The 25,912-nt window shown below is 36.8% G+C and overlaps 1 protein-coding gene and 2 long non-coding RNA genes across 7 annotated transcripts in view; 2 read left to right on the forward strand and 1 right to left on the reverse strand.

The window, feature by feature from the left end:
• The window catches only part of LOC129360382 (uncharacterized), a 32,617-nt gene extending 29,967 nt beyond the window's left edge, over positions 1–2,650 (forward strand). The window contains exons 4-5 of one of the 2 annotated variants that reach the window (XR_008606031.1): positions 1,373–1,479; positions 2,560–2,650. This is a non-coding gene — a long non-coding RNA (uncharacterized LOC129360382). The remainder of the gene's footprint in view (positions 1–1,372; positions 1,480–2,559) is intronic. The other variant, XR_008606030.1, reaches the window with a different exon arrangement.
• Positions 1,031–24,745, reverse strand: LOC129360371 (EGF-containing fibulin-like extracellular matrix protein 2). Of its 4 annotated transcripts, none has more exons than XM_055030542.1 (11): positions 24,630–24,745; positions 14,104–14,331; positions 10,435–10,483; positions 10,172–10,360; positions 8,089–8,211; positions 7,892–8,008; positions 5,924–6,043; positions 4,018–4,137; positions 3,806–3,932; positions 2,569–2,764; positions 1,031–1,572 (listed from the first exon to the last, which is right to left on the reverse strand). In XM_055030542.1, the coding sequence occupies exons 2-11, from the start codon at positions 14,203–14,205 to the stop codon at positions 1,411–1,413; spliced, it is 1,305 nt and encodes a 434-aa protein (XP_054886517.1). In that variant the 5' UTR covers positions 14,206–14,331; positions 24,630–24,745; the 3' UTR covers positions 1,031–1,410. The 4 variants fall into 4 exon arrangements, with proteins under 4 accessions (XP_054886517.1, XP_054886518.1, XP_054886519.1 ...); XM_055030543.1 differs by lacking the exon at positions 24,630–24,745 and adding an exon at positions 17,271–17,288; XM_055030544.1 differs by lacking the exon at positions 10,435–10,483.
• On the forward strand, positions 5,486–24,692 carry LOC129360381 (uncharacterized). The gene is made up of 4 exons (XR_008606029.1): positions 5,486–5,560; positions 7,900–8,014; positions 23,217–23,339; positions 24,579–24,692. It is a non-coding gene; the product is annotated as an uncharacterized LOC129360381 (long non-coding RNA).
• Positions 24,746–25,912: the final 1,167 nt, after the last annotated feature.

Consider the following 25,912-nt stretch of genomic DNA (forward strand, 5'->3'; position numbering starts at 1 on the left):
TATTTCTGTTTGCTAAACGCCACAATATTTCGAACTTCAAACTGAATGATTTCTGTCTCTTTAAATAAGCGGAAGCCCAGATGATGATGTCATGGGTTTGGAAGCTTCCGATTGGCTGACTGACACAATCGAGTTAATTGCTCCGGGTTCTTGTTTGACATGATGAGAAAGTCAAAATAAATCAGCCAAAATATCAAAACGAAACAATTTACTGAATTTTGAGGTCGCTGTGTTCATCAGATCAGACAGTTTTGAATCGATGAACGCGGCGGTTCAAAATATTAGTTATATTATACAAGCTTTCAAATGTCTGATGTTTTTCATCTGAAATCTGCAGATTGATCCCATGGTTTCAAAACTACAAAAAGAAAAAAAAAATCTGAAATTTTTAGATTAAACTCAGAAATTTTCTAGAAAAAGTCTTGGAAAATTTTCTATTCTTTTACTAGAAAATTTCTGAGATGAATCTCAAAATTTCTGTTTTTTTTTTTCTTAACAATTTTTGACTTTAAGATTCTGAAATCTTTTCTAGAAGATTTCTAAAGTTTTCGGTGAAATTTTTAATCTTTTTAAACCTCAATGTCTTTTTTTCTTTCAGAGCATTTTTGAGATTTATCTTAAAATTTCAGTTTTTTTGGAGCAATTTTCCATGGTTTTTTATTTCTGAAATTCATATCCTTATTTCCGTATTTTTTGGTGGAAATTTACTCTTTTTAATTTATCTACAGGAGCCCTGAGTCAGTGTTGTAGACTTTGGATTTAAAGTCAGAATTTTCCAGCTTTGACTAAAACTCGAACTCATTATCAGACATCAGGTTTTTTCCTATTAGCTGTGCTGGATCTGCAATAAACTTCCAGTTTTCCATTACGTTATGTTTGCATATTCAAGAAATCTCAATAAAATACTAAAAAATGTTTGTTGGTGAGATTATGTTATTGATCAAATGATCATATAACTTTAATATATTTAGTTCCACCAAAAAAATAACAGAAGTGTTTTAATGAAAGCATTCTCATTATGACGCACAGATATAAGGAGTATTGTTTTATTTGAGTTCAAATCTTTAAAAATATAAAGTACAACATGACAAACCCCGAAACAACAGAGAAGTAGCACAAACACAGATAATGAACGGCGGAGGAAGTGTGGTGCTGAGGTCCGTTACTGAAAACATTAACATGTTGTTAAAACTGATGAGAAATCCAGTCATTTGGACCCGGTCAGAATAGAAGGTAAAATCAGTACAACGGTGAGTTTGCTGCGTTTTGACAGGAACGTGATGTTTTTCTGTGGACCACTGAGTACAAGAAGGCAGATAAGGTGAACATCACAGTGACTGGCTGAACTGGATCGATCACTTCTGTTCTGCAGCTCCGTTTGGGTCTGCGTCCGCCCGCCCGGCTCCGGCTTCAGAAGGCGTACGGCCCAACAAAGATGGCAAGTCTGAGGACGGAGCTGCTGCGCTGGCCGCCCAGCGGGTAACCCGACAGCATCTCCAGGTCCAACGTGTACTCTCTGGGGCCCGACACGGCCCGGGCCAGAACCAGCATGGCGCTGTAGTTATTGGTTTGCTGAGGCGACACAAAAACAAACCAGAAGAGTTTCACAGTCACTGGAAGCTTCTCTGAAACATTCAGCATAAAATCTAATTAAGGAAAACCTTCAATCTTTTATTGCACAGAAACAAAATGTTAAAAATAATTACATTTAAACTAACATTTAACAGCTCTTTAAAAACATCTCTTTTAGTTTCTACTACACTTTATAATAACTAATTTATGATTATAGTCATGTGTTTTTAGTTTTAAGTGTCTTTGAGCTCCAGATTACACAAACATGGCTTCAGTTAGAGTAAAAAGAAAAGTGAAACCACTTTTCTTTACACCACCGAATATCCTAAGACCTGGTGGTAAAATTGTACCACAGCGTTCTAGGGTCACTGCAGGCAGTAAAAACAGTAAATTTACACCAAAAACTCACATTTTTAGATTAATCTCACAAATTTTCTTGAAAAAATGTGTACCTGGGCTCTAAAAGATTTACAAAAGAAACATTTTGAGATAAAAATTTCTTGGGGAAAAAAAGAGTCAATTTCTGAGCTCCAAATGTCAAAAAAATTGTTTAAAAAATAGGAATAAATTTCTGCCAAGTATCTCTGAAATTTTGAGATTGCTTTCTGAAATATTCTAGAAAAACTTGCTACATTCCAAGATTAAAAAGCTGAAAATGTCCTACTTTTGAAACTAAGACATTTCCAGTTTTGCTTTCTTTATTTTTCCTTAAAGTAAAGAATAATGTGTAAAGTAAGACATAAAAGAAAGTTGGCAGTCTGTCTCCCTCCTTCACAATGCTTTCCAAATATAACATTTTTGAACTGTGAACATGTTTGAAATAAATAAGCTAAGCTAATTAGATATATTAAAAAATAAAAGGTATTTTTCTTTATTTCCCATTTTACAACCTGACCCAGATTTTAAATGTTACTTTTGGAATCCGATGCTCATTTTTAAGCAGTATTTTTTTGTTCTGCGGCCTAACAGAGCTGGTTCTTCTCACAGAGTCCTCACCCTGATGTAAAAGTCCCTGTTGTCGTCTCCGGACCGGATGCGGAAGGTGTTGAAGGAGCCGGTCAGGAAGTTGGTGGTCTGGATCAGGAATATGTCTGAGGGGGCGGAGCGCTCCGAGGTGATGGCCATGTACCGGTGGACCACGCTGTAAGGCAAGTCTCTGCAGGCAGGCTTGCTGTGCGGGCAAACGCAGAGGCTGGAGACAAACACCATTTATTATTGTTCCTGCAGTTCATCCATCAGCCAGCAGAGGGAGTAAAGTTCTCCCAAAAGATGAGGGAACTGTTCAGTGTCAACATTTTTAAAACTGCTATTATTGAGCAGTTTTTTTTATTTTAACTGCTCAATAATTATCTATAAACATTACAATTTTATTGAAATCAAAAAAATAGTCAGATTTGTGTAAAAAATAATCAGTAAATTGTTGTAGATACCAAACAAAGGTCCTGAAAGATGGCATTTGAATGATGGAATATTAGGGCGATTCTAAGAACATAAAAACAATAAAATTATGAGAATAAAATCACAATATTATCAATTACAATCACAATATTTTCTATTAGGGCTTTTATTCTCATATTACTACTTTTATTATTATAATTACAAATATTTTGTTCTCTTGTGTTATTAGAATCTTACTCTTGTAATGTTACGATGTCCTTTTAATTTTATGTCTTTTTTCTTAATTAACAGTAGTATAAAACATTATATACAATCAACCCTAACTTATTAGGGTTGATTTTTTTTATTGAGGCTGAGTAAAATTTGGTCAATAATTGCAGTTCTAGTTACTTAAAAATGAAGATGAATGCAAAAAGATTTAAATAATAAAATTCTGAGAATAAAGTCATAATATTGCAACTTTATTGTCATAATTCCCAACTTTGATTTACTCCATTTTAGAACAGATTGTTGGGGACTGCCAGAAATCCTGCAAAGTGCCACAAATGGCCCCCAAGCCGCCCTTTGGGCAGCCCTGTTTACACCCTCCTGTGTGGCACGTTGACAGGAGGTGATTTCCACCAGCTTGTTCTCAGCTGTAAAAGTCCTCTTATTGCTTTGGAGAACGTTCAAAAGAAAAGCTCGTAAAGCTGGACTCAAACGTGGAAAAAGTAATTGGTGTAATTTAGCAGTCTGCGCCGCGCTCGGCACAGGCGCTGATTATGTTCAGAGCCGATGGCCAGCGCATACTTCTCTAATTAGGACAAGGTGTGTGAGTGTGTTTGCCGTCACTCACTTGTCCGAGTTGTGGACATACGGCTCTTGGCAGCGGTTGGCGTCCACACACTGGTAGCGGCCGTGGATGTTGACGCACGTCTGCGTGTCGCTGCACTGATGTGCGCCTGTTTCGCATTCGTTTATATCTGCAGCATAAAAAGCAGCTTGTGAGGTTTGTATGTTTTTTACTTCTTCTTTTTTTTTTTTTTTTTTTTAGTTTCAGAAACTCACCTTGGCACATCCTGGTGCCCACCAGCTGGTATCCCTCAGGGCACACACACGAGAACTTCCCGGGTTCGTTGACGCAGCGGAACTGGCAGTGGTAACTGGAGGACCTGCACTCATCGATGTCTGACGAGGCGGATTGGGGGATTAAAGACGCAGTACGCAATTTATAAAACATATTATTTTACATAGGCTACTTGTTGAAACTGTCACTGCATGCTCAGAGTAGAATATAACCAGACGTGGGTAGAGTTCACTAAAATAGTGCTCAAGTCAGAGTAACACCACTTCAACATATTTTTACTGGAGTAAAATTTAAAAGTAGGCATCCAAGAAAATACTCAAGTAAAAATGTATTTGGTAAAAAGTGCTGAGTAACTGATCAAATCATCAATCATTTAATATTTAAAAATAAACACCCACAATTTCCACATCACTTTATATTTTGGTCCATCTTGGTATGTCATTATTAAGTACTCCAGTAGATTTTTTGTCCAAATACTTCTTTACTCTTGCTTGAGCAAAAATATATTGAGATAGTGCTACTCTTAGTGCAGTTTTTGGGTACTATACACTTGTAAAACAAATGTGTTATTTTAACACCATGCTGACGTAGAGCAATCCTCCCTCAATCATTCCAGGGCACTTATCAGCAACTGACCAATCAGCAAGTACAGTACTCTGACAATATTGACAGTATCTATCATAGAAAACATACAGCAGTCAGAGAGATTTTGAGGAAAATAATATCCAATGCCAACAGCTGTCACCCAGAACATACGGAACATACGGAATACAATTTATTACATTTCCAAAACCAAAAAAAAAGAGTCTGGAATAATGCAAAAAATGAAGCCGACCTCACATCCAGTTGAATGGTAGTGAACATCCCAGTTTTTGTCATAATGATGTATGCTAAGACTCAGGGCTCTATGCTAACGACTCACAACTCAGTTAAATTAAAATATCAATGCTAAAGATCTAATCATGTAATCTAATGAAAACAGACTGCGCTATCTGCTATATTGGCATTTCAACACCGTTTCATACTACTGTTTATTTCTAAGCATTTCCTGAAAGCAGATTTTCACAAGCCAGTATTATTTAAGTAATTACGCAGCGTTCACACTTGCATCCAATCAGACTTTTTTGTCCCTTATTTGTCCTCTTTGGCTTTATCGTTGATTTCTCTGTTATTTCCCGCCAATAATCTTGCAGACCTGACGCAGGACTAGTTACAGAATTTTATTGCCCGCCGTCTTTTTGCCTCAGTGTAGGGTTATAAGGAAAAAAAGACTCAAAAATTAGGATAATCATTGAGTCTATCTTTAGTTTGTCGTAATAACAGTGTGGTTGTCGGAGGACTGCTCGACTTCCGCATAGGGGCGGAGCCCGAGTCATTAAACAGCGGGACACACAGTACACGTGTTAAACCATCGACCAATCATGTTGCTTCGTGGACTTCCGGAATTCAGGAACTTTCCACAGGAAAGAAAGTCAACTGATGCAACCGCCATTAGAGGACTTCCGTGCAACGGGAAGTAAGAAGGTAAAATAATGGTTTATTCGATAAACTGTTAATAAAGTACAAGCATAACTTCTTAATGAAGACATTTATTTGTTCTTTTTAGTATCAAAGTCAGTCTGTCATGTTCCGTACTGCTTTGACATCGGTGATTGACTGTTAGCTTAGCACACAACGGTAGTTTTTAGCTATTAAAAGACTTGCCTGTCATGTCTCAGGATTTCATGTGTAAAATCCTAATTTAATCCTGATTTTTTTACACTACAGTGGGAGCTAATGCACCTTGCTGCTCTTTTAGACCCGCGATTGCTAAAGAGGCTTTAGGCTGAGTAACAGCTATGATGCCTTTCCACAGATAAATCAGGGAGAATGGAGGATAAATCTTACCGTTGCAGGTAAACCCGTCAGGCCCGAGTTCGTATCCCTGATCGCAGCGACACATGAAGGTGCCGTAGGTGTTGAAACACCGCTGAGAGCAGGGGGCGCCCATCTCACACTCATTTACATCTGAAAACACAAAACGAGCAGCACATTTACTGCACTGAAGCGTCTAAAACCCAGGATTTCTAACTGAGCTGTTGCCTGGGAAAATGCACTTTGCTGCCAAAGAAGCAAAACTCAAGAGAGCAGATTTTTAAAATAAGACTGATTGTTGATACAGAGAGGATTTGCAACATGCAGAGACATATTTTATCAATTATTCTTCAACGGTCCAGTTGAAAACTAGTGATCTCAGTGGCTTTCAGTTTTTCTCATTATAGATGGTTTTTCATCTGACTGCAGTTACTATGACAGTGGTAATACAGTTTTTATGTTTGTTTTTTGAAACATTTTACAAAAGAGATGTTTAATGAAGATTATTGACTGAAGGATACCAAAGGGTTCTCTTTATAAAGTTTCGCAGTAAAAAATTAACAGCAACAATTTGGATTATTTAGCCTCTAATTAGTGAGAAAAGTCACATTTTCACCTTGTTGTTCATTCTTCTATAAATGTCACCATTTCAAATAAGCAAGATGAATATTTAACAAAGAAAGAAACTATACTTTTTAATCAAAATTAAGGAATTGTTGACTTAAACTGTCTTGCTGAAAAGTTCTTTGTAAGTTAATTTTGTCTTATATGTAATGTACTAAGATATTTTCACTAGAAACTGAAAAAATACTTGTCTTTTCTTTTTTGCAAAGTAGAAAAAGCAACAAAAATTAATCAGCTTATATTAAACAAATCTCATGTCTTCCATTTTCCCTCCACTTCACATTTATTTTTTGGTAAATCACAAATGTTTCTAGCTTCAATGTACCATTTAATGCTTTAATGTTGCTGTAAAACAGATGAAACACTGAGTTCCTTTAAATCAAAACTAAAAACTATCTGTTTAGAGTTGCATTTGAAAGATTATAATTGAAACATTAATAAGAATTTTCGTGTACTTGACAAAATGTAATGCTTCAATTGTTTACTGTTTTCTAAGATTTTTTATTTTGGTGTTTTTGTGATGTAAAGCACTTTGAACTGCCTTGTTGCTAAAATAAACTCAATAGATTGATTGGAGAACTGTGGCGTTTGAAAGGCATTGCATATGCAAAGACCCAATGATTTACTTTTATTCTTTTGCCTTTTGTTAGAAGAACATTTTTAATGGTATTTTTACTTAGGCTGCGTTCACATTGCAGCCCACCTGGAAGTGGTGCAATTCCAATTTTTATTTATTTATTTATTTTTATTTTTTTGCCTTAGTGTGATATATCTAATCTTTTCATGACAGTCTGAACAACACAGGTTACGTATCTGATTTTTAAAATTTTAAATCTGACCTGAATCTGAATGGCCAGGTTGCATTCAACCGACCTGAACATAAATGATATTCGACAAACGCCACTATTTTGCGTAATGATATGCAGAATAGTACGTATCAGGACGAAACACAAAAACACAAAGTCTACACTATGGTACTATGATAAAGAGTGACATAGTGTGTATGGCACTATGATAAAGAGAATCAAGTTAAAGTTCTGGTCTGATAACTTCAAAATCGTAAGATAAGCTCCGCCATTATCATCCACATTTACTTCCACAAACACTGGGCTGTTTTTTTTGGCGATTGGCAAAACACTGATTATGCTCTCTATGCGTGTCGGTATTGCGCCCTCTACTGCGCATGCGGGACACTTTCAGGTCGTCCACAGTGGAGATAATATACAAGTTGGGTATATTTGGAAGTGTGACCAACCATGTAAAAAATATCTGATTTGATTTAAAAAAAAAAAAAGAAAAAAAAAAAAAAGTCCCTTCAGGCTGCATTGTGAATGTGGCCTTAGAGGTGATTTAATAGGAATTAATATTGACTCTCACCGACGCAGGATCGGTTGTTCCCTCCCACCTGGAAGCCCGGCTCGCACTGACAGGAGAAGGACCCGGGGACGTTGACGCAGCGATGCTGGCAGTACCTGAACCTGCACTCGTCTATGTCTGGAGGTGAGAAACACGGGGGGTCAGAGGGTTAACGGGTTTACTCGGCACAGCAGGAAGTGATGTGGAGATGGACTCACCGATGCACTCCGTGCCGACCTTGCTGTAGCCGCGGGGGCACTGGCAGTTGAAGGCGCCCAGCGTGTTGATGCACTGCTGGCTGGGCTGGCAGTCGTGCTCGTCTCGCTCACACTCATCGATATCTGTGTGGGAGAAGCAGAACGGAGATGGACTTTAAAGGCAGTTAGGCAGCAACTCTTTACATTTACTCAAATAACTTCATTGAAAAAATTTACTTTTAGGGGTATTTTTATTAACCTGTATGTTTTACTTTTACTTTAGTAATTTTATTATGAAGTATTTCTACTCTTTCTTGAGTAAAAATTCTAGATTTTCTGCCACTGAATGAAAAGCAAACAAGTTTTAACCAAAAATCCACCACACAGATACACACTTGAGGTTTTTGTTAAAGTTTCAGAAGGTTTATTTTGAAAGAAACCGACTTGAATTTTTATCTTTCTTTTGCCTTAAAATTCCTTGTAATGTAAAAATTTACACTCAACTTTATTATGGTATATTTGAGTATGTAATTCTTAAGTAATAAATGGTTCAGAATTTCATTGCTTACTCTACTTGAGCAGACTTTTTACCAAATAATTTTTTCCTCTTGTGTAATTTCTTGGACAGCTACTTTTACTTGAATAAAACTAAGTTGAAGTTCTCTTAAGTACAATCTTTGAATACCCTCCCCAACTGTGTCAGTGTGTTGTAGTCCAAATGTCTTAGCAGTTGTGGCTGAAGTACCCAAAAATTGTACTCAAGTAAAAATGACACTACTTCAAGTAAAAGTAAAAAGTAGTAATTCAAGAAATTATTCAAGAGTAAAAAAGTATTATTAGTATTAGTACTGATAAACAAATAGTAGGTTTACAGTTTTTTCAGGAAATAATTGCACACACCTGCAGTATTTTAATTGATATAAATAAACATGTTGTTGATGTAGATGTTTAGAATGATTCAGAAGTATTTCTTTTTTGGGCATGTTCAAACGAGCAAATGGTATGGATTGTGCAGTGACAAGGGGCTGGGCTCTGCTTCTGTTGCTCGGTAACAGTGCAGTTGAGATTTAACAAATGGGAGGTGTTTGAAAGGGCACATTTTCTAGACACCAAAAAACATTAAAGGGGCAGTATTAAATGTTTTCCACCCACACAGTACCATTCATAGCACAATCAAGTAATTATATTACCTTCAGGTGACTTCAGTAAAATTTGACTTTGTAATTTAAAGCCTCAAATTTGGGCTCTTTGAAATCACCTTCTCTTTCTGAAATTCCAGCTTCATGTAGTCATCACAATAAGGCTCCTATCATGAGCTCAGTAACTGCTCAGTTTCTACAGGTTTTTGCTAATTGCTGCTGGCTAGTGTAAAGGAGCTGAGTGGAGGAGTCTTGAAGCTTAGAAGCTGGGAAACTTCATCTCTGTGAAGGCAGCGGGGAATGGTCTGCTCAGGTGTTTGGCACATCCAATTAGTTGCCATGGAGATTAAAGGATTTCTCAAACATGCATTAAAGAATCAAAGCAGCATTTCAGGAAGTAGCATTATAACTTGATGTGAAACCCAAAAAAGTTGACTGTACACTTTAGCTGAATGAAAAAACTTCTGGATAGTTTTTTTTAAGCGTCTGAGCGTTTTAGAAGTAGATGAGAAACAAATGTAAGCTCAAAAATGTGCAAAATATGATTTTATATATATATAAAATTTTTTGCAGAATATTTTCCACTTTAAAACTCATTGTGAACGAACGCGGCAGCTGTGCTCCGGCGGCCGAAGCCGAGGCTGCGGCGTTTGGCCTCGCTTGCTCCCAGCAGCTGAGAATACCACGTTGAGTCATGCTTGCTGTCTCATGCAAGTCATGCCGAACACCTCCGGTGCTAGCAGGTTTCTAGCTGCAAGTCAGTTTCTAAAAAATCGCAGCAGCTGTCCTCGTGTGAAATCTCCCAAATTCCTGTCCTGCGGGCTCCCACTCACTCACACCCACAGAAATCGCACCAGCTTGCTGCCTCCTGTCCTCACGCCTGCCGCTGCCACCTGTCCCTCAGCAATCTGCGGCCACCAACACACACTCGCTTAGCGATCGCTCATCCTGCGGCCGCCACCTACCCACGCAGCTGTCTCCATGCGGCTCGTAGCCCAGAGGGCAGGGGTTAAAGGCCGGGGTGGGGGTGATGGAGGGCTCCGGAGCGGGGATGACCGATGCAGAGCGGGGGAGGCACAGGTAGCCGCCATAGTGGTTGAAGCACTTCATCTCTCCTTTGCAGGCATCTGGAATGGTCTCGCACTCGTTTATGTCTGCCAGGAAGACATTCAGTCAGAAATCTGATTAAAAATGGATCCGGAGAGCTCAAGGAGGTGCAGAGTTTCACCTTTGCAGTGCTCAGTAAGGGCGTCCCAGTGATACCCATCTGTGCATTCCTACAAAGAGCAGCAGAGAGAGAAGAGTCTGTGAGAAAAAAAGTGGAAAAAATACGTGAGCAGACTCCCTGAGCCAAGGAGTTGCATAATATATTCATTATACACAATAAATCTCCAGTAGTGGAACAAGAGAAACGAAGCAGGGGGTATTCATGTTAAAGCTCTGAGCCGAGGAGACGTAAATCCATTTTAGCATTTTTAAAATCCCTCCCAAAGCCAAACTGTGCTTCAGAAACAAAGTGTTTAAAGGCTCAGTTTGGAAAAACGGTCATTATCACTGAGAGGGAAAAGCACACCACTGTGACCTGCAGTGGAAAGAAAAGCGGAGAAGTGAGGAGACGTGGTATTAAAACCAAATTTATTCCTAGCAATGACCGCTTTAAGGTCCCGAGAAGCGACGTTTCCGTGGAACATTACACACAGAGCAGGAGAGGTGACTTAAGGCTAACATTTCAACCCAAAACCCAGTGGGATCACCTGACAGGTGTGCTGCTGCGGCATGCTGAGGGTTTTTTTTTTTAGGCCCTTAAGGGGAAAATCGTTCTGTCTCGACAGGCAGCTAAACTAGAAAAACGTCACAGATTTCCAGAAGGCATGAATGTAAAACTAAAACTGTTCCTACTTATTTTAGGCACGCTGAAGTTGGAGAGTGAGTTGCAGGTGGAAAACTAAGAAGGTTAAGGCAAGTTAACATTTATACCTGCCATTTTATCTTATTCAGATTTTCTGGTAGAGTTCAGTTGAAAATCTGAATTTGTATATTAAACCCCCATATCCTTAAGAGGTGAAACTGTGTGTGTCAGTTACAGTTTACATAAATCCCTTCTGTGAAGGTGGTGGCAGCATCATGTTGTGAAGCAAACATGGAGTGAAACTTGTTAGAGCGGGACGTCCAAACTATTTGTCACTTGGGCCAAAATTGTCAAGTCAAAAGGACTTGCAAAATAAATAAAAAAAATTATATAGCTAATAATGATCCAATCAGCTTCAATCCTTTAATTAAATAGTGTCTTTTTTTGTTGTTGTACATGGATGTAAATTATTGTAGATCTATTGACCAGTCAATAGTAAAACGTTGTTTTTTCAATTCTGAGCAATAAAAACAAGAACTAAGTCATTTTTGTTGAAAGGTACATAACCAAGTTTAATTTATTTCCTAAAATTGATCATATTGAATTGAATTCAGTATCTGTTTTAGTAGAGCCAACCTTCGGGTTTCATAGTATGAAAGTATTGTACAAATTCAAAGAGGAAATACATTATTTCAAAATTTGACAATAAAATCTGAAAAGTGTGGCACATGTTTGTATATTCTTCATTTACTGTGACACCCGTAAAGAACATTTTAGGATAGTTATATGTGTGATGCAAAACATGTTTGTTGCTTTTTCCTGCACAAAATCATTCTTGAATAATGTGATTTTTGTCTGATTAGTTCAGCCTTTTAATCTGCTTTCAGAATGAACTGTTTTAGGCCTCTTGTCACTTTAAATCCAATTAAGCTGAAGCTGGCATCACCCACAACTTATCGTTTACACTTGCACGTGAAAATGACTGCCAAAAAATGTGCAATTATACAACTGCTTGTACAGCAGCCATTGTACAGCACATATACCGGTAAAAACAGCTGACCAAACCTGCTGGAGCTCTGCTTGGGTTGCAACTTTAGTGGCTGAATGCCACTAATGTTGCAATGTAGCTATCTGGGCAGTTCCTACTGATTAGTGTTGGACTTTAAAACAAGTCGTATTAAAGGCGCCATGAAACATAAACGTAAATTCAAAAACTGGTTTTTAGAAGCAATTGAGATGCAAATGGAAGCATTTTAAGTAAAATCTAATGCAACCAATTACACTGGCTATGTGTGTTTTAATATTTAATAGCTATTCTGTGAAGGCCTCAGAGGTTTGTTTGAGAACAAACATCACCATGAAGACCAAGAAACACACCAAACAGGTCTGAGATAAAGCTCTGGAGAAGTTTGGTTCATAAAACTGACAAGACAGGAAAAGAGCTCATTAGTCATTAAGACAGCTAAGAGGCCCCCGGCGACTCTAAACCAGCTGCAGAGATCCAGCGCCGAGGTCAGGTTGACAGGACAAATATTAGTCATCAAATTTGGCTGTTATGGAGGAAAGTACAGTAAGGTTTTCCACAAGTCATGTAGAGGATGCAGAAAACATATGGAGGAATGCGCTCTGATCAAACATTGAACAAAACGCCATGTGTGAAGCAAAACTGAGACTAAAGGTCATCCTGAATATGCTCTTCCTGCAGTGAAACATGGTGGTGGCACTATTATGTATGGGGCTGTAGTCTGCAACCTGTGGCTCTTTGAACCTACCAAAGCTCTAAAAACTGGATAAAAAATAACCACATTCTGATATGTTTTAAATATAAATATAATAAAAAGGGTTTTCATGGAATAAATTGAGTTCCACAACAGAGTGATGCTAAAAGCACCTGCAACGTTTTTAGAATAAGTTTTTCTAGTCATTACGTTAGAACCTATACATCTTTCCCCTTAATTTCAACAACTATTAAAGTACCATAGAAGAGAATTAATCCGTCTTCTTGCAAAAGATTTTTGTTATTTTATAGGATAAAAATCATGGAGAGTATCCAAAACTTGTACTCGGAGTAGAGATACTTCAATATATTTTTACTCAAGTAAAAGTAGAAAGCAACCATCCAAGAAATTACTTGACTGAATTGCTGAGTAACTAATCAAAACATCAATCATTTAATATTTTAAAATTATGCAATAAGATGGATTGAGACAGAAATTCATGTGGAAATTTTAGAATAAATTACAAAATAACAGAATTAGGAAAAAAAAAATTCCATATTAATTTCTTTCAATATAAAACTTAGGAATCTTTAAGAAAAACTGCTGCCGTGTGTCTGGTGTCTTAGTTAAAACATGTTTGTTTTTCCATTCTTGAAGTTCCTCAGAATCGGTAAAGTATCCAGAAATTTCACTCAAGTAACAGTAGTGACATTTTATGAAAAGTTACTAAAGTAAGAGTGCAAAATATTAAAAATACTCTCAAGTGTACATTTTGTTTTTTCTATTTTTTCTTTTACTCAAGTAAATGTAACTAGTTACTACCCAATTTCGCTAACAATAGAAAACTAAATAGCGGTTCTTTAAAAATTACAAGTTTTTAAATCGTGTTTTTTCAAATTGTCACGTAACTTTTGTGGCTGTAATGAAGTTTTATTCTGCTTGAACGAGGTCAAAAATGGCTGTTTGGATTTTAATAATTTCAGACCTTTGGCCTAGCCAAAGTCCAGTCATCAACCTACCTGGGAATCAGTGGAAAGAATTTCATAAAAACTGATGGAGCCATTTTGCAACGAAGAAAAATGTCAATTCACTGACACAACAATGCATGCCACACATCTCAGATTTTTTGCAAGGCACTAGACAAAGCGTTAAAACTAATTCTTCCTCTAACGGTGACTTAAAAAATGATTTTACAATCTTATAGGAGCATTTTGATTCTCAATTCTGCTTCATACATTTCTTTAATTGTCAAAAATGTAAGCAACACAAAAACATTTTTTGTCACTATAAACAAAAAGAAAAGAGTCAATAGAGATTCATCCATTCTTACCGTGTTGGTGTAAGTTTTTATATGCGACTGTGAAATCGCACTGCGGAGGAGCGCAGACACACATATGCACACACACAAGACTGACACACAAACTCCCTGCATACTAATACACTAACTGATGGGCAATCTAACAGAAAACATGCACACACACACACACACACACACACGACGTCGACGACGACTGCAAGGCAGCTGGACTCTGAAGTTCAGACTCAGAGTGGATGAGATCTGCAAAACATGGAGACAGAGAGGACATAAAAGACATTTAAAACTTTGGACATCACAGAATCAGGGTTTATTTGTATCACACATTTCAGCAATGAGGCACAAAAATAAAAATATCGTACAGGAACAAACATTTTGTCAAGAGGCATCATCAATAAACATCCAATAGGTTGGTCAATTTTTCATTTATTATGGTTCAAAAGAAAATCTAAACAGGTGGATTCAGCCTAGATGTAAAAGAACGGTAAAACTGTTTCAGCAGTTTTGCTATGACAACAGGAGATCTTTAAGATTTTTGGTGCTAAGCCATTCAGTGACTTATAAGCTTTCAAAAGTATTTCATAGTCTAATCTCAGATCGATATTTTCAGATCTGTGAAGATAAACACATGGATGGTTTTCTCTCGATCTGGCTGAGATTAGTGCTTTAATCCTGGAAATGTTTTTCAGATGACAGAAGATTGACTTAGTAATTGTCTTTATGTGGCTCTGAAGAGTCCGTCACGACGCCCAGACCAGACTTTGGGCCTGTTTTGTTGTTTCTAGGAGTACCAAGTCAAGCTGTGTGCTGACTCTGGATTGTTCCAAAGATAATTACTTCAGAATGGTTCAGTTTAGTCTGTAAGAGCTAAACATGATGGAGCCGATTCATAATTAGCTTCTCAGAAGACAGTCAGCCAGTTGTCCTTTAATCGGTGCAAAAATAAATGGAAATAGTCACACTGCCAGCTCAAAACATAAACACTGTGACGTACTCCGAAGCTTCGGCTAAAAATAACCAAGTCAATACTTTCGCTTACAGAAAGCTCTCTGTGTCTGCAAGCTGGCAAAGACCGGCCTGACTCTTAAAACCTGACCCCCCCTCACATGTTTCTGCAGTAACGTTTTGTGTCCGCCTTCTGCTGAAACAGAAAATGAGCTGCTGCATAATAACTCATGGAGACATTTATCAGACAACCTAACTTGCTGACCCTGCATACCCCCACAGGTTTGCTAAGAGTTCAGAAATGTAGACGATTAGACTGGAAAAAGCGATAAAAGCACTTGAAGCAGATGTAACTTATTCGAAAACAAAGAACAACTGAGTCACTTTCATTCTATTTGAGACTTTTTAAACCACATCTAGAAATGTGCTGCAAAACGTTGGATTCTGTCATGCCATAAATATTAATATATTTCTCTGAGGAAACAAATGTCATGCATTTGTATTTTATACCTTGTGGAAAAGAATTAAAACCACTAGAAAAAAAATCAGACTTTAATCTCAGATTCTTTTCTGATTAAAGTCAATATTTTGACCTATTTTTTTCTCAGAATTTTCATTTTTCCTTGAGATTAAAGTCTGCATTTTCATCTTTTTCTCAGAATTCAGTTTTTTTCCTCACTTATGATTTTTATTCTCAGAATTCAGATTTTTTTTCTTTATAATAAAGTCATAATTTAGGCTTGTTTCTAAATGAACATAAATATTTTTTAGATATGTAAAAAATTAGAAAAGTGTCTTGCATTTGTTTTCAATCGAGATCTGCCTAAAATAAAATCCAGTCCTTCCAGTTGCTTTCAGATGTAATTGGTAAACTAAAATTTTATCTCAATATAAAAACAAAAGTTTTGTAAAGGTAGTGAAGCTGAACATGTAGAGGCAGAATGAAACTAAAACAGAGTTAGAGCTACAAGGTAATGTTTGAATCAAAGCATATTGAAATCTTTACTCATAAAATGGCTTAGTCCAAACCCAGACCTAAATCCGACTGAGAAAACACAATTGCTGATGACTGGACACTTTCCATATAGTTTGAATGAATCTTAAGATTAAGTTAGAATTCTGAGAAAAAGTCAAAATATGTTAGGAAAAGTAAAAATTCAGAGGGAAAAAAAGTCAATCTTAATCTTTGGGAAAAAAAATCTATATTTTATTACAAAGAAACTATCCGAATTCTGTGGAAAAAAGTCAAAATAATGGAGAAAAAAGTTAGAAGCCAAATTTCTCAGAAAAAAAATATTTTCACTTCAACATCAAAACAACTCAGAATTGAGAATAAGAAAAAAATATGAAAAGTGAAAAATTCTGTGGGAAAAAAAGTCAAACTTTTGACTGATATTAAACTCAGACTGTTTTTGTTGTCCAGTCGTTGTAATATTCTTCTGTAGATGATAAATATGAATGCTCACCATATTTTCACTTCCACTTCACAATAATGCATCGGTTATACATTAATGTGCAATATGTCTATTGCGTATTCTACCATGTAGTTTGTGGTTGTTACTCACCAAAATAGAACATCTGAGTGCTGTGAATACATTTCTGAAAATAACTGCTCAGCAAACCATAAATGTTGCTTAAACTTAGATGTAAGACTCATCTGTAAAAGATTATTCTGTTTCTTCCACTGCTACTCTGCTGGGTCCAGTGTCTTTTAAATTGCAGGTGAGTTTGTATTGTATCATGTTAGTTTAATATCCTGATGGCCCGAGTTTCGCCGAGTTCAGTTAAATGTTCCTGAACAGAAGCTTTGAGTTTAAGCAGAATCTAAAAATAAACAAATCAACCCTTCCAACCTTGGCAGACGAAGGAGGTATATTAAAAACCCTCTAGTGCTGTTTACAAAGAGTGAGCTCCAACTAAAGTGCATGACAGAAAGTTATAATCAGTGCCTTTCTCCGTGCGTGGAGTCACGCTCGGGATGTGGATTCCAGTGGCCACGTTAGCAAGAAGCAGCTTATTGTTGGATTGAAGGTTCAGACAAACAGAGTGACGCAAACCGCCTCACATACTCTCTCGATGACGCCAGAGGCCACTCCAAAGCAGAATCACGATAACACCATTAGAGAGCAGACGGTAAACCAGTGCACAAACTGCACAATAAGACTTTTTTATTTTGTGTTTCTACGACACAGAACCACCAAGAATGTAAAAGCCAAACCAGCTGAAAACAAACTGACCATCATGGGGTCCACTCACTCCGGGCACCGTTTCTGAGCTGGGATGCCCCACAGCCTCTGCTGCGGGTTCCCAGAGTATCAGGTTCCGGGAAACCCCCCCATGGTCCAAAACACAAGAGGACAGCTGGAGCCAAAACCTCCAGCCACCGACCCGCTAACGCGTCTCCTCCCGGCAGGATGTGGAGGAGGAGGAGGTTAGAGGATGTGGCTGTGACCCGGGAGTTCATCATTTGGCGGTGGAAAAAGGGGGTTTACGAGCTGAAACCATCACCCGATTATTGATTAGTCACACTGCAGATCATTTAAAGTACTGACTCAAAGGCTACATTCACTTTAGCCTGAAGTGACTCGTATCACATTTTGTTCTTCACAGTCTGAACAGCACAGATCTGATGGGTTTTTTCCTAATGTGACCCAGGCCACTTGGATATCCGATCTTTTCAGGCCGCATTCATCAAAACGATATGTTCAGGTGTTGATGACCTGAACGTCATCGATACTCAACAAACGTCACTATTTTGCATTCTGATACGCTCAAGTGGGAAGAAAAACTGCAACCATGGCGGACGATAATGAGGATTAAGTTGTTAAAGTGCTGGCCTTTGAAATTGCAAGATGTACTCCAACATTAGCATTCACCTTTACTTCCGCAAACACTGGGCACTTCTTCTTCTTCTTCTTTTTAATAGCAGTTGGCACTAAGCACTCTCTCTAAGTGTGATGTTATTGCGCCCTCTGCTGCGTATGCGGGACACCAACCGGTCGTTTTCAGTTCATACTGGAGATCATATACAAGTGTGAACGACCACGCCGAAACAATCAGATTTCACAAAAACAAATTGGAATTGAGCATTTAGGTCGGCAGTGTGAACGTAGCCAAGAAGAGTGAAAGTTAGGTGGCTGCTTAGGGACCCCACACCACCAGGGGGCCCTCAAGAGCACTAAAATAGCAAGATGATATAAGAATATTAGCAGTGAGAATGTTTCAATGTCTAGTAATTCAATACTGATTTTTAGGGCAATGATTAAATTCAGAAACGAGTTTTAATTCATGGACATTTTTCCCTTTTCAAACGGTCTAGCATATTCCATTTAAATTATGTGACAACAGTTCAAAATTTGATCCAAAAAATATAGATTTAGCTCAGAAATTTTCTCTAAAAATGTAGGAAATTTCAGAGTTTCAAAAGTTGAAAACATTTCCATTTGGTTCAAATGGAAATGTTTTTTTAAGAACATTATTTGTGTTTATGCCATGAATGCTGTGTCACACAGTTGTAGCCATACAGTAAAGTAAAAAAAAAATAAATCTTTTTTATTGTCGACATGTTCATATTGCTCATTTTTATCAAATTAAAACTGAAAAGAGTTATTTATTAAGACGTTTGTTTTATCTCTTCGATAATATATTAAATAGATAATATATTGCTGAAAGCGAGTATTCTAATTTTGATAGAAAAGGAACAATGATTTTTGATCAAATGTTGATCCAAAATAAAAACCATCACAGGGTAAATATTTTCCAAAGCTATTTTCCAAAGCTATTTCTGGGTTTATTCTCCTTGTTTTTACAACAAAAGCTGGACAGTGCTTGCTAGCTTTAGCAAAGTGTAAACACCAACATTGTTAATGAAAGAAAGAAAAATACTTTTGTCTTGTACCTAAATAAGTAAGTGATTAAAATTTTATGTGTCTATAAAATATTCATTAGCTTTTTAATTGTTGACCAACAGGAAAAATAAATCCACCATCATGCATTTTGACTAAAAATGTCCATATTGTCAGCCCTGGTTGAAGATTTTATAACTGAAGCAATTTCTTTCAAATATTTCAACAATTATGACATCATCAATAAACATCCTATGCAGCTTTTATATAAACTTTTATAGAACTGAACTGTTTAGAAATTCCTTATTTAAAACTGAAAACTACTTTAACACCATGTTCAGAATGGAAGGGTGTCCCACAAGGATGTTGTATAAGCCCTTATTTCTTTGTTTAATAAATCAGTTTTGATAGAAACTACTGCAGCCAAATACATTCACTTGCTGATATTACAGTTGTTTGTGCTGCAGCTCCCTCCTTACAGTGAACTGATGAAAAACATTGAGCTTTTACAGGAAGCGTTCAATCACAACTGAAACTGGTTTTCAACTCAAAGAAAACTAATTTGTTTTTTGCGATACATGAGATTTTTCCATTGTCAGAAGGAATTAGCCTCTTTCGCCATTTTGCCTCTAAATATCATTTATCAAGAGCAACAAAACCTTAACAAAAAAGACTCAAAAAGATTAGTTCTACATCTATAAACAGAAAAATTGGCGAAAATGCTATCGTTAAAATAAAAATTCTAAAAATTACTTTTTTTTTATTGGCCTTATATTGAATAATGCTAATTTTAGTGGCTAATTTCCATAAAGTTTTACTAAAAAAAGCTTCCTTCATATAAATGTTTGGGAATCTGGTAAAAGGAAAAAATAGCCTTTGATGCTCATTGATCTTTTTGAAATAATCTTAAACATAATTACATTTCAGAAAGCATTTTTTTCTTCGCAGCCAGAAAAAATTATTTTCTCTTTGTGTTGTGATTTATATGCAAGATTCTATGTTTTTGTTGAAAAGACTCGATGCATTTCTCCTTGTTGAGTTCATCTCCAAATAAAACAGAGTAGAAAGACATTTTACTATTTATTAGAAGCTTTCTTAGATAATTTATCTATTTATTATTTTTACGCTTTCAGCATTTTATAATGCTATTTATGAAACCAGGTCATAAGTAGGGTGAAAACAGAATAAACTTAATGTGCAGCATACATTCTATTCATTTTTAAATTTATATGTATGCCGCCATCTTTACACAACATTTTCAGCTAAATAAAGACTTTATTCCGGTCAACAACACAGCAAAACTACAGGGGACTGCAAAGTAATTGTAGTCATGCAAAAACCAAAAAAAAAGATGTAATGTGTTATTTCTGGATGATAAGCTCAGTCAGGTCACTTTTACAACCAAAGACTTCATGGTGGCTTTAAGAGTGACCAACGAGGAAAACAAAACGCATCCAGACCACACACATGGTGGGGAGAGTAAACGGCAAGCTGGGCATTTGTTACAGCTGAACCCGGGTCAACCCGAGGTCACATTCAGTTCTGCAAAAGTCTCTATCGTGCAAAAGTCTTAAATCACTCCAGTCTTGCTTCAAAGTTTGCACCAAGATTTCATTAGTATTTCTCAATACCTCTTAAGTGTTTTTTTAACTAAGCAATCAAATGTATAGCAGAAGTTATCTATATAGAAGATTAAAGAAGAGTCAACCACAAAAAACTATCCAGAAGATAAATAGTATGTCCTTACAAAAAGGGGGAAATGATCCACCAAAGGACAGGTTTCAGCTGATTGGTCTGTTCTTATTTTAATAAATTGAATTGATCCCTTCAGACCTGGTTTTTATCGACAGAACGTTTCTTATATTGTTAGTCCACTTCAGCATTGAATTATCGGAGGTAAAAAAAATTTTTTTAAATCATTTCAAGAAAGTCTGGAAGTTAATGCTCATAAAAAGAATAATTATGAAGCCACAAAAAGAAAATCTATAAAATACTTAAATACACTATTTAATTTGCATGGTAACACTAATTAGTTAAGCGTTAGCTAATATTTCCCAGCTCCTCCAGTTTATTGGATGGACATTCAACTTTGGAAAAAAATTCCCACAATAATGAAAATATTTTTCAAATAAACTTCAAAATATTTACAATTATAAGAGTAATTTTACTAGGTTACCATGAACTTAAATCTATATTTTTGATGGAAGATAGACACTTACTCCTCCTCTCTAGTTTCAGAGCAACGATTGTCTTGTCCGATACCTGAAGCTCATGTCAAGATTTATAACTTCAATGTTTTCACTAAACTATTCAATAACAAGAATCATTGAAATGACAAAATCAATGTTTTTATTGGTTTAAACCCAGAAATGTATCCTGTCCATTCCAGTGGATATGGGGTTTTTGAGATAAATGGTTCTTTACTGTTTGCTATATTTTTATCTTGAGTTTGGGAGATTATTACGTAAACAAAATAAATTATCCATCACCTGCAGTTGCTCACTGTCTCAGACAAGTTTGTTTTTTTATATACAATATATATATCTGTAATCAAATGTCAGATATTCTCCCACCTTTAATGTAACCTAAAATATGCACAAAGTTAAAAACGATCTGAAATATTTCAGAATATAAAATAGATCTAGACCTGGGGACGTTATTCTGAATGAACCGCCACATTCAAACTTGTGTTAAATAAGAGACAGAAAATGCCTCCCATCATTTAAAGTCCCCAGAAATAAGTGGGTCAAGTTGCATTTCCTAGTAAAAGTTAAGATCTACTGAGAGCTTCCAAAGCATTAGAGGGATCAGGCATTTCATTACTTATGAGACACAGTTGTGATGAAGAAAATATGGTGCAATTTCCAAGACCTGAACATGATTTCAAAAGACCAAAGCCTGGATAAAGTTTCCCAAAAGACATCTGGAGATTCCTGAAAACGTGGGAAATAAAACCAAAGTGCAACATACACGCATCATTGCATGTCATCATCATGCAATGAAGCATGGTGATGACAGCATCATGCCTGGGAGTTGTTCTTCATCTGTAACCGAGGCTTCAGTTAAGCTAGAGGGAATAATAAACACAAAACTGCTGAAGATGGAGACTAAATTATTGCGCAGGAAACAAAAACTCAAAGCATCCGAATCAAGAAAATAACAGTTTCTCATAAGGAAGATTAAGGTGGCCAGACTTTAATCCAACTCAAAATCTAAGAAAATCTGGAGAAAAAAAACCCTGATCTGGAGCGTTTCTGGAAGGAAGTCAAGATTTGCTAAACTGAAAAAAGCTGTTAGAAAATAAGATATTTTTGTAAACACCTACAAAATTCCACTTTGTTTTCATTAATGGTGAAAAGATAAAAGCCACATTTAAATTGAAAATATCAACCTCTGAGTGAACACAAAATCTTAGCAAGTATCTTTTAAATTATAGCCCTGTCACCTAGCAAGCCAAGCAGAACTCCAGCACTTTGCTGTTGTGCAAAAGCACAAAATCTTAGGATGTTTGGTCCAGTTTTTAATGCAAGTATCTTGGCACATTGGAAATAAGACAATGCTAACTAACAAATAACATTTCAGCAAGACATAAGAGCTTAATTTTAGAGTCATTAATGTCTATATATTTACAAAAAAAGCACTACTTTCACTGGCAGATTAATTTATTTACAAAACATTATGTCCTATTAGTAAAATAATCTGCCAGTGAAAATAATTATTTTAAAATTAAATCTTCAAGAATAATTTACATAAAACAAACTCTTATAACTGGCTGAATAGTTACTTGACCTCTTTCAAGAATACTAAGATATATGTTCTAGAAACTAGACAAGATACTTCGTAAGATTTTATATTTTTGCAGCCCAAACATTCTTTGAAAGAAAGTGGCTGGTCTCTCAACATGTAAACAAGGATAAAAGCAGCCAAGGTCTACAGAAAAACCTTCAGAAGACCTAAAGAAATATTGACCAGGACAGCCTGGTAAGGAAGCTTCCTTGAAGGAAAATTACTAAGTTCGCTTTTAAATAACTGAGTACTTAGAAGCAAAAATCCAATCCAATCTTCTGTAGTAATGAGATGCTGGTCACTGCTGATATTTGATGTTTGCAGGAATAATCCGCCTCTATAATCCCACCTAATTCATAGGAATATGCTTCGTCAGAGTTTAGAGCTGCATTGGCACCTGTTTATCTCCCGGAAGTTCATTTTCTCCTCAAACATCCCCAGTGTTCATGGTGCGATTATGGCAGACTAGGAGGATTTTGCAATAAACAGCAGTGTAAAACATGCCCCATGATGTGACTCACTGTCTGTCTTCCTGTCTAACCCACTTGCTAGGATCTGAGCCAAGAAGTAAACTACACAGTGAAAAGCCAAGTGGAGCAGAGGGAGCGGAGCAGACAGCAGGCTAGTCGGGCAGCTGTGACGTTTTATGGCCTGTACCACACAGCTGGGATAGAGGTACATCTCACCTCTGTTGTTACTTCCTGAAAAGCATTCAGACTTCATAAATACTCAAAGAGAAGTCAAAGTACATAATACTTAAACTTCACCTTTTATACCTCATTGAACAGGTTGCCATTGGTCTTTGGGTGATACAAAACATATTCCTTTCATCTTTTGTACAAAGTCATTCTAAGATGATGACATTTTAGTCACTATTGGCACCCTAACTCTACCCTAAAAATGGCTGCAAACAGATGCGCAATTATACAACTTTACATCTTTGAAAAGCAGAAGTAGAGTCTCCAGCACAACCAACAAGATTGCAGCAATTGGTTTCTGGATAGTAAGTCAACAACAAAACACTTGTCTTTTTCAGCAGCTTTGTACAGCGAATCCAGAGGTAAAACCAGCTGACCAAATGTACTGGAGCTCCATTTGGATTGATTGGTTACTTTTCAGACACCAGAAAACATTAATTGCCATAAAACAGCTTGGTGGGGGTTTTAAGCAGTTGAGAGCCAAATGAAAGTATTAAAACAGACAAAATGTGAATTTTCATATTAGGGCCCCTTTAATGCTAATGCTTGTACTTTGGTGTAGGCTATTTATTGGTTCTTTCTGCCACAAAGTACTTAAGGTACCCTCTTATGAAAGTACTCTGTACATTGATTTGTGAACTAAAACACAAAATGGTTTTGGTGTACTTGAAGTATACTAAAATATGAACTATACGTATATGGCTGTATATTACAATGGGCGTAAAGAGAAGAGTATACTTCATTAAACTGAAACAGAGGCCAGAGCTTTTAAATCTGACCATATCAGGTACCTGAATGAACTAAAAGATCTAATAGTGGTAAAATATACTTGTATTAAACTGATCAAATATAAATTGCTTAGAACTTCTTAAATGTAAATAACATTGAACATTTTTCGCATTAATGTCATTTGACTGAATACAGATGAAAACGTTTTTTATTGGACTGATAAAATAATATTTAGGCACACAACCTTTTTCTTACTGTCTCCATTTATGCGTCTCTTTAGAGTAGAGGGCCACATTAAACATTTTGGCGTGCCAAATCTGGCCCCCGGACCTTGAGTTTGATACATGTTAACTAAAATGTATATAGTTGAGTGTACTTCCTGTACACTTCAATGTATATTTTAGTAAAGTGTACTTGAAGTATACCTGTAAACCAACACAAGTACATTGGCTCAACTTGAAATGAACTGTGCTACGTCTTGCTAAAGGATGACGACCATCAACCTTTTCAGTGAGGAAGGAAATGGAGGAAAACTCACGGGTGAATCTTCCCCAGTGGGTCCCGTTTCGCCTCCCGCTGACCGGTGTGCGCGTCCGCTGGCTGCGATCGTCCTGGATGAGCTGGCATTCACTGGTGATCCCTTCCACCGCTGCCTGTGTGACCCTGAGGAGTGAGCAGGGAGCCCGACAGCTGGAGCAGATGAACACATGCCGAGGGAGGGAGAGAAGGAGGGAGAGACGGGGTAGGACGGCCCATTCTTACCCCCCCGCTGGCCCCCTGCGCTGCCACCCTCCACCGCTCCCTGACCCCCCCGCCCCCAGGCGGGGTTGCCAGATCCGACTGACAGTTTCCAGCCCAAACACAACGTAAAACCCGCCCAACTCCAAAATAGAAGAAAAATCCCTCCCAAATTTCAACGGGAAGAATTGGGGAGTTACTTTACTTTAGTAACTTTTTGAAAAGAAAATACCTTGAGTATTTTTACTGCTCTACTTTTGAAAGTATTTGTACTCTTAATTCTACTCAAATAGCTTTTAAAAAAATATATATATAAATGTAAGTGGAAATTTTGGTATTTTAAGAAGCAAAATTAAAATATTTATTAAAAAAAAGCTTAGTTTTATTTTTATCACAATATTTTAATAAAACAAAGAAATCTGATTTCCATAGAAAAGGTAGCTGTAAATTATTGTAGATCTGAAACTTAAAATCTAGCATCATTACCGTGTATAAATAAAAACACAAATACAAACCATTGGTGTGATTTTTGTATTATCTTTGGATTTTGTGTTTTTATTTTAAAGAACAGTATGTGGGTCATTTATTCGACTTTTTGAACCTGAGACTTGCGTTGTCCTTTGACCTTATGACGTTGCGGCTCTTTATTAACAGATGGCTGATAATCGTTGATGATGTCACTTTCCACAGATCCTTGAAATAAATATTTGAAAGAATTTTCAGTAAAAATCTGCTAAATGTTGCAAAAATTAATTGATTTACTTCAACGGGAAATATTGATGAGCGTATAATGTGCTTTATTAATGATGTATAGTTGGTCTGAATTGGTTTTTATATCCTTCGAATTAATTTTATTGAGTCTAAAGGTTATTTCTCGTGACGTTGATGTACAAGCGGTGCAACCAGTAACTGACAGCTCCTCCATCTTTCTTGTTAGAGGCTGACCTTTGACCACCAGCTTTACTTTCTCTGGTTCGAATAAATACAGAACCTGAGTGTGTTGTGAAGTCAACCCGCTGGAGAGAAGGGTTACAAATATGTATCGGATTTAGCTAAGTGCTAATTTCCATCCGTAGTCTCATG

This window comes from Poeciliopsis prolifica, unplaced genomic scaffold (assembly GCF_027474105.1).
Source record: "Poeciliopsis prolifica strain line A6 unplaced genomic scaffold, Auburn_PproV2 SCAFFOLD006, whole genome shotgun sequence".
Classification (NCBI taxonomy): Eukaryota; Metazoa; Chordata; class Actinopteri; order Cyprinodontiformes; family Poeciliidae; genus Poeciliopsis; species Poeciliopsis prolifica.

Coding starts and splice junctions, on each gene's coding strand:
- LOC129360371 (XM_055030542.1), bottom strand. CDS start 14,205: ATGCAGGGAGTTTGTGTGTCAGTCTTGTGTGTGTGCATATGTGTGTCT. Junction 8,009..8,088: donor GGTCGGCACGGAGTGCATCG/GTGAGTCCATCT, acceptor TCTCACCTCCAG/ACATAGACGAGTGCAGGTTC. Junction 6,044..7,891: donor GAACAACCGATCCTGCGTCG/GTGAGAGTCAAT, acceptor TTGTGTTTTCAG/ATGTAAATGAGTGTGAGATG.